This window comes from Plecotus auritus (assembly GCF_963455305.1).
Source record: "Plecotus auritus genome assembly, chromosome: 2".
Classification (NCBI taxonomy): domain Eukaryota; kingdom Metazoa; phylum Chordata; class Mammalia; order Chiroptera; family Vespertilionidae; genus Plecotus; species Plecotus auritus.
The window spans coordinates 197146259-197162130 of record NC_137771.1 but is presented as its reverse complement, the minus strand read 5'-3'; the positions used below and the strand labels follow the sequence as shown (position 1 = coordinate 197162130).

At 40.1% G+C, this 15872-nt stretch overlaps 1 protein-coding gene across 2 annotated transcripts in view; it reads left to right on the top strand.

The window, feature by feature from the left end:
• PRKCI (protein kinase C iota) overlaps positions 1–15872 on the top strand; it is a 72958-nt gene that overhangs the window by 44503 nt on the left and 12583 nt on the right. For both annotated transcript variants that reach the window (XM_080654043.1, XM_080654044.1), the window contains 5 exons: positions 451–509; positions 7786–7962; positions 8393–8490; positions 9230–9316; positions 11783–11918. In XM_080654043.1, the coding sequence (XP_080510169.1) occupies positions 451–509; positions 7786–7962; positions 8393–8490; positions 9230–9316; positions 11783–11918 (557 nt within the window). The remainder of the gene's footprint in view (positions 1–450; positions 510–7785; positions 7963–8392; positions 8491–9229; positions 9317–11782; positions 11919–15872) is intronic.

The following is a 15872-nucleotide window of genomic DNA, read 5'->3' as shown; positions in this document are numbered from 1 at the left end:
AGAGTACAATCTTGTCAGTTCTTTACTTCACCTACGTGGCGCAGTAGTTAGGAGCATTTTGAGTATGAAAGAAGTAAGGAATGAAAACCAGAGACCCTCTACTTCCATGCTTCACTCATACTAAAATAATCAAATAGGGTTTATAGAGTCACCCTTATAGAGAAATTGATTAATTTGTAAAGAAGGGAAATATTTTTAAAATAGCAAAAATACTTGGTAAAATCAGTACTTGGTTACTGATTGGTTTTTGCTGTCCTTTAACCTCATTAAAGATTAAGATTTAATTCATATTTATATACACTTTGTTATTAGTAAGATAGCTACTTAATGTTAAATGATCAAGACCAGAAAGAAAAACTAAAATAATAAAATCAAGAAGAAATTTTAAGTCAAACTCAGCTAATGGATACTGTTTTTCTCTTTTTTTTATGTTTGGGATTGGGTTTTAAGTAATTCCATATAATCCTTCAAGTCATGAGAGTTTGGACCAAGTTGGTGAAGAAAAGGAGGTAAGTTAATTTGTCTTTTTTAAAATAATAAATGTTTAAAAGTAGCTTTTTAATAAAAATGTTTAAAATTATTGTTCATGTTGGTTTATTGAAGGTTAATTAGTCTTATTGTACATTATGCCATGAGCTTTTTTCTTTTTAATCCTCACCGAGGATATTTTACCATTGATTTTTAGAGAGAGTGGAAGGGATGGGGAGAGAGAGAGAGAGAAACATTGATGTGAGAGAGAAACATCGATTGGTTGCCTCCCTCATGCACCCGGACCAGGGCTGGGGATCGCGCCTGCAACGGAGATATATGTCCTAGACTGGAATAGAATCAGTTTGTGGGCTGATGCTCTATCCACTGAGCCAAACTAGCTATGCCATACCATTACCCTTTTAATAAGACTTGACAATATAAAAATATCACAAATTGACTTGCTTAGATTTTTCTTTTCTTTTTTTTTTTTTAACTTGAGTTTTTTGGTACTTGGGTTCTGGTTAGGAAATAATTCAGAACCAAGAAGACCCAAACTGTAAGAGAACATTTATTCGGTAAATCACAGAGGTAGAAGAAGTAATTCCTAGAAGAAATGGACTTAGGAAACAAGTTATGGAAATAAAGGAAAGGCTGTTGGAGCTTGGGAGTGAGGAAGCTAGTGGTAACATGCCTGGAGCAGGGAGCGGGAGGGGATAGGAAAAGGGAAACCTATGGGTGTGTTTCTGGGAGGGAGAGCCTTTTCTTGTTTCTTGAGGTAGGCTTGCATTTCTGTGAATTTCCCTCTTAGGACTGCTTTTACTGTGTCCCATAGATTTTTGGGTTGTGTTTTCATTTCATTTGTCACAGGTATCTTTCGATTTCTTCCTTGATCTCGTTGTTAACCCATTCATTGTTTAGTCTCCATGTTTTTGTGTGCTGTCCAGTTATTTTCTTGTAATTGACTTCTAGTTTCATACAGTCAGAAAAGATTCTTAAAATTATTTCAATCTTCCGAATTTATGAAGACTTGTTTGTGACCTAACATGTGGTCTGTCCTGGAAAATGTTCTCTGTGTACTTGAAAAGAATGTATATTCTGCTGCTTTGGGGTGAAATGTTCTAAAAATATCAATTTTATCTATTCGGTCTAATATGTCATTGAAGGTTGCTATTTCCTTCTTGATTTTGTCTGGATGATCTATCCATTTATGCCAGTTGGGTGTTAAAGTCCCCAATAATTACTGTTGATCTGATCCTATAGCTCTATCAATATTTGCTTTATGAATTTAGGTGCTCCTAATTGGGTGTGTAAATGTTTACAAGGGTTATATCTTCTTGCTGGGTTGATCCCTTTATTATTATGTATTGTCCTTCTTTGTCTCTTGTTATAACCTTTGTTTTAAAGTCTGTTGTGTCTAATAGAAGTATTGTTACCCCAGCTTTTTTGTTTATTTCCATTTGCATGAAATATCTTTGTCTATTCCTTTATATTCCATCTGTGTGTGCTTTTGATCTGAAATGAGTCTCTTGTAGACAACATATGTATGAGTCTTGTTTCTGATCCATTCAGCCACCCTGTGTTCTTTGATTGGAGCATTTAATCTATTTACATTTAAAGTGATTGTTGATAGACATATAGTTACTGTCATTTTGTTATTTATATTTGTTTTTCTTTTTTTCTTCAAGAAGTCCCTTTAACATTTCTTGAAATACTGGTTTGGTGATGATGAATTCCTTGAGTTTTTCCTTATCTGGGAAACTCTTCATCTCTCCTTTGATTTTTAAATGATAGCTGTGCTGGGTAGAGTAATCTTGATTGTAGGTCCTTGTTTTTTATTGCTTTGAATATTTTATGCCAATTCCTTTTGACCTATAAAGTTTTTGTTGAGAAATCAGCTGACAGTCTACAGGAGCTTCCTTGTAGGTAACTAACTGCTTTTCTCTTGCTGCTTTTAATAGTTTCTCTTTGTCTTCAAGCTTTGGAGTATTAATTATAATGTGTCTTGTTGTAGGCCTTTTGAGGTTCATCTTGTTTGTGTCTCTGTGCTTCCTGGACTTGTGTATCCATTTCTTTAACCAGGTTAAGGAAGTTTCCAATCATTATTTTATCAAATCGGTTTTCAATCCTTGCTCGCTCTCTTCTCCTTCTAGTTACTTGATATGATGCAAATGTTGGTACACTTGATGTTGTTCCAGAGGTCTCTTAAACTGACCTCATTTTAAAAAATTCTTTTCCTCTTTTTCCTGTTCTGATTGGGTGTTTTCCACTACCTTGTCTTCCAAGTCACTGATTTGATCTTCTGCTTTATCTAATCTGTTGATTCTTCTAGCGCAGTGGTTCTCAACCTTTCTAATGCCGTGACCCTTTAAAACAGTTCCCCATGTTGTGGTGACCCCCAACCATAAAATTATTTTCATTGCTACTTCATAACTGTAATTTTGCTACTGTTATGAATCGTAATGTAAATATCTGTGGTTTCTGATGGTCTTAGGCGACCCTGCTAGCGGTTCTCAACCTGTGGGTCTCCCCCAAGAGATGTTTATTTTACAGATATTTTCATTAAGATTCATAACAGTAGCAAAATTACAGTTATGAAGTAGCAACAAAAATAATTTTATGGTTGGGGGTCACCACAACATGAGGAACTGTATTAAAGGGTCGCGGCATTAGAAAGGTTGAGAACCACTGTTCTAGCGTATTCTTTATTTAAGGTATTGGATTTTTCATTTGTGATTTTTTTTTTATGGTGTCCATGTCCTTTTTTATGTTTACTATCTCTTTGTTGAAGTTCTCACTTAGTTTATCTACTCTTCCTCTAAGTTCATTGAACTTTCTTATAACTGGTGTTTTGAACTCTGTACCTGGTAGATTTCTTGCTTGCATTTGATTTAGTTATTTTTCTGGAATTTTCTCCTGTACTTTCATTTGGGGTATGTTTTTTTGTCTCCTCATTTTGGCTGCCTCTCTGTGTTTATTTTTGGGTATTAGATAGATCAGCCATGTCTCCCAGACTTAGCAGGATAGCCTTCTGTAGTAGGTGTCCTGTGGGGCACAGTGACAATCTTCCTGGCCACCTGAGCTGGGTGCTCCAGGAGTATCCCTGTGTGGATTGTCTATGCCTTCCCGTTGTAGTTGAGCCTTGATTGCTGTTTGTTTGTCAATGGGTGTGGCTGACCCTCAGGCTGAGTGGCTGTGAGGAATGGCCACAACCACAGCGATATTCGCCCCAGTAGGGCTGTGGTGCCTGCTGAGACCACGCTTGGTATGTGCCATTTTTGGAACTAATTGGTTGGTGCTCTGTTGTGGACTTAGGCTGGCCAGTGGGCATGTTGGTTCTGGGGCCTGTTGTAAGGGGCTTTGGTGCAGGTGGAGGTCATCTGCTACCTATGCCCAGCCCAAGGACACCTGGTAGAGCTACAAAGTGATCCGAGGTTGGCAGCTATGTGTGTTGGGCCCAGAGGTCTGTGGAAGAAGGCAAGGTGTAACCTGAGGTTGGCTACCAAGGCACAGGGCATACCAAGGGTAACTACCACCTGCCTGGGGCCTGCAGACCTTGGGGGAGTTTTTAAGAAAGCTCTTGGTGGGAGCTGAGGTTGCCTGTGAGGCACAGCCCCTGAAACAGCTAAGGCAGTGTGTGAGTTGGGTGGAGTGGGGTCTTAGGGTGTCACCACCATGGGGCAAGCATTCTTCACCAGGTTAATGCAGATTCAGATTTGGTGCCCACCTACCCCTAAAGGCTGTGTTAGGGGAGGGTTCAGCACAGGGACAGTGGTGGCTCTCACCCCAAAGCCATACAGTTCACTTTCTCCCCGTATGTTTTGTGCCTTTTGAGCTGCTGGCCCTTTGTGGAAGCTCAGGGTGACTGCCTGTGAGCTATTGAGTATCTGTGGGGGCCTTTAAGAGGACTGTTGGACTTTGAGCAGCCTTCTGTCTGACCTGGAAGGAATCCCCACAGAGTTGTGTGGGTGGGGGTCTCAATGAGTCACTGGGAATAGGTGAGTGGTGTTTACCTGTTTACTGCAGATTCAGATTTGGCACTTGCCTGCCCCTGTAGGCTCTGTGAGGGGAGGGCTCATTGGGGCTTTCGCCTTGAAGACACACAACTCAGTCTTTCCCAGAATGTCTCTGGTGCCTTTTGAGCTGCTTACCCTTTGCTGGAGCTCAGGGTGAGTGCCTGTGAGCAAGTGAGTTTGTGCACGGGCCCTTCAAGAGGACACCTGGACTTCCAGCTGCCCTCCATCTCACTCTGCTGGGACGGAATTGCTGCTGGTTTCACATCCAGCTGTTGCAGGGACTACTCTTCCTGGCACTGGATTCCTGGGATAGGAGCTGGTGTGGGCCTGGGACCCCTCGCTCCTAAGTGGGACCTCTGCTGCTAGGATATCCCTCCTGATTCTCAGCTGCCACATGTGGGTGTGGGACCAGCCTGTTTCGAGTCTCTGGCCCTCCTACAGGTCTTGATGTGGCCTCTTCTTTATATCCTTAGTCATAGCAGCTCCATTCAACTAGTCTTCAGGTGGTTCTCCAGGTGGATTGCTCTGTGTTTTAGTTATAATTTTGATGTGGGAGGAGGTGAGCACAGTGCTTAACTACGCCACCATCCTGACCAGAACCCATTTGACATTGTTTTGCTAGTCTATTACTGGTTGTTCTAGGGATTGCATCTTACATCCTTAACTTATTTAATTCAATAACAATTACTAATTATACTTTTCCCATTTCCCATCATATGCAAGGACCTTAAAACACATTAAATTTACTTACTCTCCCTTTCTGCCTTTGGTGCTATTTTTGTCACATTTAAAAATGGTGTGTGTGTGTGTGTGTGTGTGTGTGTGTGTGTGTGCAGTCAATCCTTATTTAGGTTTATCTATATTTTATTCCTTTTTTCTACATTCCTTCCTGCATGTCTTCTCTTTCATATGAGATCATCTTTCTTGAAGAATTCAGTGTTTCCTTTAGAGAGAGCTGACTAGTGATGGATAGATATTCTGAATGTTCATCTGAAAAGGTTTTTATTTCACTTCTTTTTTGAAGGCATTTTTGCAGGATAGAAAGTTGTAGGTTAGCAGGAGTTGGGGTTAGGCCCTTTGAAGGTAATATTCTTGTGTTCTGGTTTCTGTAGCTTCACTCAGTCTTCTCAGTTTGTGCTTATGTCCCATTTGACTCTCTTATAGTTTACTATAAGTCTGTACATTGCTTTACTTCTAACCATTCTCTGCTTTCTTAATCTGCCCTAGTCTGGTTTTTCTTCACTCCTCTTTATTTATCCATTTTACCAATTCAGATTATTCTAAATTTTGATGTATAATCCTTCTTTTTAATCTTTTTTTAAAGTTTTCATTACATATCCTATCTAATAAAAGCGTAATATGCAAATTGACCGTCACTCCAACACACAAGATGGCTGCCCCCATGTGGTCAAAGATCCTGACCCATGTGGACGCAAGATGGCCACCACAAGGTGGCCAGCAGGGGAGGGCAGTTGTGGGCGATCAGGCCAGCAGGGAAGGGCAGTTGGGAGGGACCAGGCCTGCAAGGGAGGGCAGTTGGGGATGATCAAGCCTGCAGGGGAGGGCAGGTAGGGGTGACCAGGCTGGCAGAGGAGGGAAGTTGGGGGCAACCAGGCCTGCAGGGAAGGGCAGTTGGGGGGGACCCAGGCCTGCAGGGGAGAGCAGTTTTGGGGGGGACCAGACCTTCAGGGGAGGGCAGTTAGGGGTGACCAGGCCTGCAGGGGAGAGCAGTTAGGGGTGACCAGGCCTGCAGGGGAGGGCAGTTAGGCATCAATCAGGCTGGCAGGCAGAAGCGGTTAGGGGCAAACAGGAAGGCAGACAGGCGAGCAGTTGGGAACCAGCAGTCCTGGATTGTGAGGGGGATGTCCTAGTAGGATCGGGCCTAAACGGGCAGTCGGACATCCCTCGAGGGGTCCCAGATTGGAGAGCGTGCAGGCTGGGCTGAGGGACACCCCCCCCCCCCCCGTGCACGAATTTTGTGCACTGGGCCTCTAGTATATATATAAATGTATACACACACACACACACACACACAGTGTTTACTTGTTTCTTTATCTTTCTCAAAATTTACTATTTGCTTTTCTTGATTCTCTTTACTTCAGAAAATTCATACTTAATTCTCATGGGTACATCTGTTGATTGTATGCTGAGAATTTTGCAGCTGTCTAATAAAAGATTATCTTTAGTCTTCTTTATAAATTACTAGAAGCCCACGTTTCTAGTTGTGAATGAATTATAAGGCTGTTATTGTCATGCCAAGGTAGCCTTGGTGTTGTGTGAAAAAGAAGGTTTTCTAGTAGCTGAACTGCCTCATGCTTGTTTTCTGCTTATTGTTCCCAGTGTTTCTGAATGTGTCCTTTCATTAGCTCAGATTTCATATTAGACTTCCAGCAGATTCGTTCATCTTGCTGTCCCATTATAACTTCTAACTACAAAATGAAAACCAAGCTCATTATCTTATCCCGTGCTCACACTTACATTTTTCTATCAGTGTACCTCCACTCTCCCAGTCACCAAGGTTAGTGTCATTTTTATTCATGCATCTCCATTATACCCCAAAGTTTTACCAGATCCTTTTTTTAAAAAAATTGATTTCAGAGAGGAAGAGAGAGATAGAAACATCAATGATGAGAGAATCATTGATTGGCTGCCTCCCCCACACCCCCCTACTGGGGATCCAGCTGGCAACCTGGGTATGTGCCCTTGACTGGAATCGAACCCGGGCCCCCCAGTCCACAGGCTGACACTCTGTTCACTGAGCCAAACCAGCTAGGGATTACCAGATCCTTCCTAAGACATCTTTTAGCATTTCTCAGGTTTCAACTCCCTCTCCATTGCTGTCACCACCCCTCTGACCTCAACTCATGAATTTGTCCCACTTCTTGAGTAGTTAGATTGCATCATTTGGAATGATGTTAGAAAAGAATTGTTAAGAACTTAAAATCAGAAAATATTTTTTTAAATAGTCATAGGTATAACTAGGTGTTAGAAATATATTTATGCAAAATACTTCCAGTTATAACTCTTTTTTAGTTGTTAATCCTCATGCAAGGATATTTTTTCTATTGATTTTTTTTTTTTAGAGAGAGTGGAAGTGGGGGGCAGTGGGGAGTGAGAAACATCAATTGGTTGCCTCACACATGTGCCTTCACTGGGGGCCGGGGATCAAGCCTGCAACCGAGGTACCTGCCCTTAACTGGAATTGAACCCATGACCCTTCAGTCCTCGGGCCAACGCTGTATAACCACTAAGCCAAACCTGCTAGGGCCAGTTATAACTCTGATATAAATGTTCTCAACAGGCAATGAACACCAGGGAAAGTGGCAAAGCATCATCCAGTCTAGGTCTTCAGGATTTTGATTTGCTCCGGGTAATAGGAAGAGGAAGTTATGCCAAAGTACTGTTGGTACGATTAAAAAAAACAGATCGTATCTATGCAATGAAAGTTGTGAAAAAAGAGCTTGTCAATGATGATGAGGTAAGCACAATGTTTTATTACTTCTAAACTGTTAAATTGACTTAAGTGTACCATTTCAGAGAAAACCTCAATGTTTATGACTTATTTCAGTCTATTTTTCGAAATAATGCCTCAAATGGGTTATGTAAAATATTTTTAAAGAAATCTGATGATTAGGTTTTTTAAAAATAAAAATCAAACCATATTATGATCAAGGGAAAGTACTTGATTGAGCTTTGAAAAAGTCTTTTAGACTATTTCATAATATTGAAATATTTACTGGTAGTGTTTTTTTTCTCTTTGCATATAAATTGTTGTTGCATGATTATTCATTCTTTGATATTTAGCATAGTTAGTTAATAATTGCATTTGTGATCATTGAATTGCCAAGAACAACTATAGTTTGATGATATTTCAGTTTGATAAATATTTCTTTCTTATTTTAAAATAGGATATTGACTGGGTACAGACAGAGAAGCATGTTTTTGAGCAGGCATCCAATCATCCTTTTCTTGTTGGGCTGCATTCTTGCTTTCAGACAGAAAGCAGGTAAGGTCAGAAGATAATGGAGTGATTACTGGGCTTTACATACTTTACATATTACACAATAAGAACTCTTTATACTATAAATCCTGAAGCAGAAGTCATGGAGACAGACACAACAGTATGATGCTTATGATTTCCTGACACACAAACTCCCATCAGTGATATCTGTTTGGATTAGCATGAAGAAATTATCTGCTTAAAAAATATAGCCTGGTCAGGGGCAGGGCAGGGGGGCGGGGGGGTAAGGCAGGTAGAAGGAGACAATGGGGGGAAAAAAAGGGAACATCTGTAATACTTTCAACCATAAAGATGAATTTATATATATGGTCGAAATATGGCAATAGAAATTCATATTTTTAAATATCCCTAAGGTTTTAGCTTTAGATTTAAAGTTTTCCAGAGTTTAACTAGGAGGAGAAATCCTAACTTCTTTACTTTAAGGGATAGTTGAAGTGACTTATCATGCAAACGCTAGAATTGGGGTGGAAGTGGGAGGGTCTGGATTGCAATTGGTACTACAGAAGTAGCAGGTTACAGAATACTATCATGCTGGTTTACTTTCTTGTATCTACTGTGATTAACAGCTTTCTACTACAACCACCCTTTGTTCCCACCAAATTCCTGGGATTTTTGTACAGGGTAAAAGACAGAATGTTCTTTAAGTTGTGACTGGTCTCTACAATGTTTAAAATGCACAGTTACATTTCCTTCTTGGTTTCATGTGTTCTCTCCTATGTTTTAGATTGTTCTTTGTCATAGAGTATGTAAATGGAGGAGATCTAATGTTTCATATGCAGAGACAAAGAAAACTTCCTGAAGAACATGCCAGGTAAATTTCTTGATTATTGTTTCTGTTGGGATTTTGGGGAGCAGCTGTGGAACTTTATGTGCCAGTGGTTGAAAACAGTAGATAAATAATTTTTTTAAAAAATATATTTTATTGATTTTTTACAGAGAGGAAGAGAGAGTGATAGAAAGTTAGAAACATCAATGAGAGAGAAACATCAATCAGCTGCCTCCTGCACACCCCCCACTGGGGATGTGACTGCAACCAAGGTACATGCCCTTGACCAAAATCAAACCTGGGACCTTTCAGTCCGTAGGCCAACACTCTATCCACTGAGCCAAACCGGTTAGGGCAGTAGATAAATTATTTATTTCGATACTGGTTAATTCTTTGTAAGTCATGTGGGAGGCTAAGCTAAAAGTTATTTTGCATTATAATATAATACAATATATAACATTATATAGTATGTAATAATATAATTATAAGCTTTTAAAAAGTATAAACAGTATTAGAGGGGAAACCTTTAGTCAACTAAACCAAATTACTTTAAAAAATTTTGTCTATTCAGCATCAGCTTCTGAAATAATTGAATTTACAGATACTAATCTTATCAGGTTTGCAGTGATCTCTGACAGTTTTTTTTTAGACAATTATTATTCATACTAGAGGTCCAGTGCACGGATTCATGCACTGGTGGGGTCCCTCGGCCTGGACTGCACCCTCTCGCAATCCGGGACCCCTCAGGGGATGTTGGAGGCCCAGTGCATGGATTCGGCCTGATCCCTGCAGGCCAGGCCGAGGGACCCCACCGGTGCACGAATTTGTGCACGGGCCTCTAGTATGCATATAAGATCTTCGGTTAATCTATTCCTGCCCTCCCCCCTCTCCCCTTCCCTCTGAGATTCATCAGTCTGTTCCATGTTTTCATGCCTGTGCATTGAGCGTCTGCCCCCTGGTGGTCAGGGTGCATCATAGCTACCGGTGGAATGGTTGAAAGGTCAGACACTTAGCATATTTGCCATATATATATATATATATATATATATATATATATATATATAATTGAGAGTAATAAAACAGTTTCTCTTAAGCTATTATACATGCCTGACTATTCTTGTAATTATAATTTTTTAATTGGTCTGATGTTGGCTTTTTTCCTGTGATTCCATATGTGTTGATGAATCAGAGCAAAGAGCATTAAATATTATTTGTTTAGTGCCCTATCTTTAATATTATTATACAAGATTGTAAATTGTTTCTATATTGGAAGAGTTAGGTGGGAAGGATCATGGCCTTGGATAAGAAGTTTAGTTCATCAGTGCCATGGTTTGATTTTTACTCATAATTAGCAGTAATTCTCACTCTTTTGTGCTTCATAAAAGTAATTTAAAAAAATGAAGCTTGTGAGTTTGTACACATAGGTAACAAAGGTTAGAGATTTTATTTTTTTTAATAATTTAGTGAAAACCTTGCTAGTTCATTAATTATTTTTCTTGTCAGAAAGAGATAATATCCTCCAATTTTGTAAGAAGCTATAAATTATATCAACTAACCTCAGGGCCAAACTGTTCTTTCTTTTATTTACTGCATGTTTATTATTATTTAGGCTTTATCAAATGGTGGCCCTTCAATAGCAAAGCCACGGATGGTATTTTATTTTGTGAATACATAGCCAGTATTTGTTCCTTGTTTGTTCAGTGGGACATGGGGAAAGTAGTCCAGTTTTATTGTATTAATGTTCCAATTTTGTTTGTTTTTTTACCATCTTTGCTTTTCTAGAAACCAAAGTACAGACTAAAGGCTCAAGTTCCCTATTCATAGAATTAACTAGCTAGGAGGTATATATTCTGTATCTCCAAACAAGATTGTGATCATCTTCACCTAAGCAGCCATAAACCAGCTTGGTATTTCATTTTCATTAGTCAGGTCAAAAGTTCTGGTTATCACCAATGAGTTGGTGACAATTTTAAAACTTCTTTCTTCAATATTAAATATTATGGTTGCAGAATAATTTTTTTCAATTCCTTTTCTAGGAATTTTGGTATGGATTTTATGGTTTCAGTGATAGACTTTTAGTGTTCTTTCTATTCTACATGAATCAGTGGGTCTTAACATTTTGTGAGGTCACTGGTTCTTTAGAGAAGTGATGGCAACTCTGTAGAAGATGTGCATACATGTGCACAGGTACTTACACTTTACCCCAGTTGTGGGAGCATGGACTGCCTGAGGCCCATCCAGATTAAGAACCCCTGTTTGAGACTTGCAAATTAATAACTTCATGAGTTTGATTTATACTGGATCTTTTATAAATATGTTTTGGGTTCAGATGTTTTAAAGTAGGACTTTAATTTGTGTTTGTTATTGTTCCTAAAAACACTGAGAGGAAAAAAATCTTTTAACATGATTTTGATGTTTTAATTTGCAGACAGGAGTATGACTTAAATACCTTCCTCTAGAAATTTACAGTTTTAAAACTTGAATCAAATGAGTTTTTTCATTTTATTTTAGATTTTACTCTGCAGAAATAAGTCTAGCATTAAATTACCTTCATGAACGAGGGATAATTTATAGAGATTTGAAATTGGACAATGTATTGCTGGACTCAGAAGGACACATTAAACTCACTGACTACGGCATGTGTAAGGTGAGGGAAAATTCTAGTTATTCGAAAGCTTTCAGATGCTCATAAGATTGTTTTGGTAAAATAACTTCATACTTAAAGATGGAGAAATGATTGCTACTTTGTTTAGGATACTTTTTGGAATTGTAGCACAAAAACAAGTACACAGGGTGGGGCAAAAGTAAGTTTACAGTTGTTCGTATGGAAAATAATAAATAAAAGAATAAACTGTTTTACATATTCACAACTGTAAACCTACTTTTGCCCCACCCTGTACTTTTTTTTCTAACCATTTACAAAATTCCATATTTTCTGTGAGTGTTAAATGTCCTACAATGAGTTAATTTCTATGTATGCTCTGTAACCTTTTTTTGAAAGTTGTGATATTAAAATTTTGAAGATAAAAATTATCTACAGTCCCTCAACTTTAACACAACTACTTGCATATCATCTTCCAGTTTTTGCCATTTAATTGTAATTCTCAATAATGCATTTAAAATTTTCCTAGGAAACTTATCTCTTTTTATATTTAAATTTTAAAATATCTGACATAAAATATAGTTCATTCTCAGGACACGTCCTTATTTCTTGATGTTTTATTCTTTTTGTAACAGTGTTTTGCTTAAGGGTTCAATCTTTTTCCACAAAATACGAAATGAATCCCCAGGATATAGAATGTTCTTATTTTATGACTTAAGAGTCAGTATTTAAACTTACCAAAAGTCAGACCTCTGGCAAATACTGGATGAATTTCTTTTCCTTGTAACAGTTCCTTGGGAAATCTAAAACACTAAAAAAATTTTATGTAGCTTCTACAGAAATGCTTCCTTTAGGTTTAATTAATTTAATCAATCTCTTCACTTTCTCACTAGATGCTTTTATATAAAGAGTGCTTAGGATAGTGATGACTAGAGGCATATGAAAACTTGAATTAATAGCTTTAGGCTTATGTTTGAAATATTTGTGAACATTGATTATTATGCACTGAAAAACTTTAACCATTTTATGAATTATTTATTTACTAGAGGTCTGGTGCACGATATTCGTGCACTCGGTGGGGGGGTGTCCCTCAGCCCAGCCTGCGTCCTCTCGCAGTCTGGGAGCCCTCAGGGGATGTCCAACTGACAGCTTAGGCCCTGTGGGGAGAGGGAAGCTGACAGTCGGACATCCTTAGTGCTGCCGCGGAGGCAGGAGAGGCTCCTGCCATTGCCACTGCGCTCACCAGCCATGAGCCCTGCTTCTGGCTGAGCTGCGTTCTCCCTGTGGGAGCGCACTGACCACCAGGGGTCAGCTCCTGCACTGAGCGTCTGCCCCCTGGTGGTCAGTGCACATCATAGCAACCGGTGATTCCACCATTTGCTCGATTTGCATATTAGCCTTTTATTATATAGGATTTATCAGCAGGGGAATTTTAATAGTAACATCTCTGTTATGCTTTAGATAATTTAACTGATGGGCCTACATTTAGATAATTCAGTCAACAGTGAATGATTTAGCATAGCTCTGTTACAGGTTAACAGACTGCATCCCTTGCCTCTGACTTTTGCCCTAAAAGTGAATGTCATTTATCATTAAATTATATGTCAAGTCATTGCCAATAGTACAAAACAACTTAAGTCACAGTCATATTTCCACATGTACAGAATAGCTTACATATCCCTATGAGGGATCACAAAATAATCTTTAGAGTCACAACATATTACTAAATATTTCTTCCAGATGTTTATAGAAGTGTTATAGCTTATAGAGTAAAATTTAAAGAAAAATACACACACTATGCCTAAAATATCTTAGGAGGGACACATCAAGAACCTCATAACAGTGGTTGCCTCTAGGGAGCTGGAGCAAGATGTGTCAGGGACAGGAATGCAAAGAAGTCTTGATTTTTCAATGTATATCTCCCTCCCCCCTGTTTTTTTTGTTTGGAATTTTTACCATATAATTTAACTTAGGGAAATGGTTAAAGTCTAGGTACATACATTCAGTTGAATTTTATGTAGTCATTAACAATAAGAAGTCTGTAATTACATAGGGAATTACATGGTTATAAAGTAAAAGAAGCAGATGCTTAATTGTATATTTAACTATCTTGTTGATTTCATTTTTAAAAAATCTTGCTTGTTTTTATTTTATTACATAAATATATATATATATTTGTTATATATTTTTATTGATTTCAGAGAGGAAGGGAGAGAGAGCTAGAAACATCAATGATGAGAGAGACTCATTGATTGGCTGCCTCCTACATGCCCCCTACTGGAGATCGAGCCTGCAACCAGGGCATGTGCCCTCAACCAGGAATAAAACCGTGACCTCCTTTATGACTTAGTATTTGGTCAGTATCTCACGTGTACTTAAAAAAGATATATAATCTCCATTTTTCAAGCAGGGAGTCTCACACACACACATTCTCTCCCTCCTTCTTCCTTTCTCCACACAGAAACATAGGTAGACATATTCTATCTATACTAATAAAAGGTAATATGCTAATTAGACCGCGTCGACCGGCCATCTTCCAGATGTCCGACTTCCTTACGGACAAAGACATGGTGGTGGGGGCCGAGGCAGAGGCAGTTAGGGGCAATCAGGCCAGCAGGGGAGGGCAGTTGGGGGCGAGATCAGACCGGCAGGGGAGGGCAGTTGGGGGCAATCAGTCAGGCAGGCAGAGGGGTTAGGGGCAATCAGGCAGGCGGGCAGAGGCAGTTAGGGGCGATGAGACAGGCAGGCAGGTGAACAGTTAGGAGCCAGTGGTCCTAGATTGGGAGAGGGATTAGTGGGATCGGGCCGAAACTGGCAGTCGGACATCCCCCAAGGAGTCCCTGATTGGAGAGGGTGCAGGCTGGGCTGAGGGAACCCCCTGCCCCTGTTCACAAATTTTGTGCACTGGGCCACTAGTATATACATAATTTATATATTTTTTCAGCTCTAGCTTTTGTCCAAATCTTTCTGTGCTTACTAATTTTTTGTGTGTGTAATCTATTATCCTATATAATAAAAGCCTAATATGCTAAGTGTCTAGTCATCCGGTCGTTCGTTCAACCAATCAAAACGTAATATGCTAATGATATGCTAAGGCTGCTCAACTGCTCACTATGATGTGCACTGACCACAGGGGGGCATACAGTCAGCCTGTTAACAGTTGCTTTGACGTGCACTGACCACCAGGGGACAGACGCTCCGACCAGTAGGTTAGCTTGCTCTTGGGGTCTGGCCGATCGGGACTGAGCAAGCCAGGCCGGAAACGCCCTGGAGTCCTCCTGCAGTCCCTCCCCAGCTGGCCAATCTCCTGCGTCCCTCCCCAGCTCCAGTCGTGCACTGATGGGGTCCCTCAGCCTGGCCTGTGCCTTCTTGCAATCTGGGACGCCTCAGAGGATGTCTGAGAGCTGGTTTCGGCCCAGCGGTGGAACAACCAGTTGCTATGATGTGAACTGACCACCAGGGGCGCAGATGCTCAATGCAAGAGCTGCCCCCTGGTGGTCAATGCACTCCCACAGGGGCAGCACTGCTCAGCTAGAATCCGGGCTCACGGCTGGTGAGCGCAGCAGCGATGGTGGGAGCCTCTCCCATCTCCACAGCAGTGCTAAGGATGTCTGACTGACAGCTTAGGCCTGCTCCCTGCAAGAGGGCGCAGGCCAGGCTGAGGGACGCCCCCCCCACCCCCGAGTGCACGAATTTCGTGCACCAGGCCTCTAGTTTTTTTTTTAATAAATGTGTTAAAATCACCTGTCATGATTAGGGATTGTATTATCAGTTTGGGCTGCTTCAAAACAAGGTGGCTTCAAAAACAAGCATTTGTTTCTCATGGCTCTGGAGGCTGGGAAGTCCAAGTTCAAGATGCCAGCACTCTTCATCATTTACAGATGGCTGTCTTCTTAGTGTATCCTCCATGGGAGTGGGGAGCAGGGCTAGCTGTCTTTCCCTTTTTATAAGGACACTAATCCCATCCTGGAGGCTCTAAACTCATGACCTAATTACCTT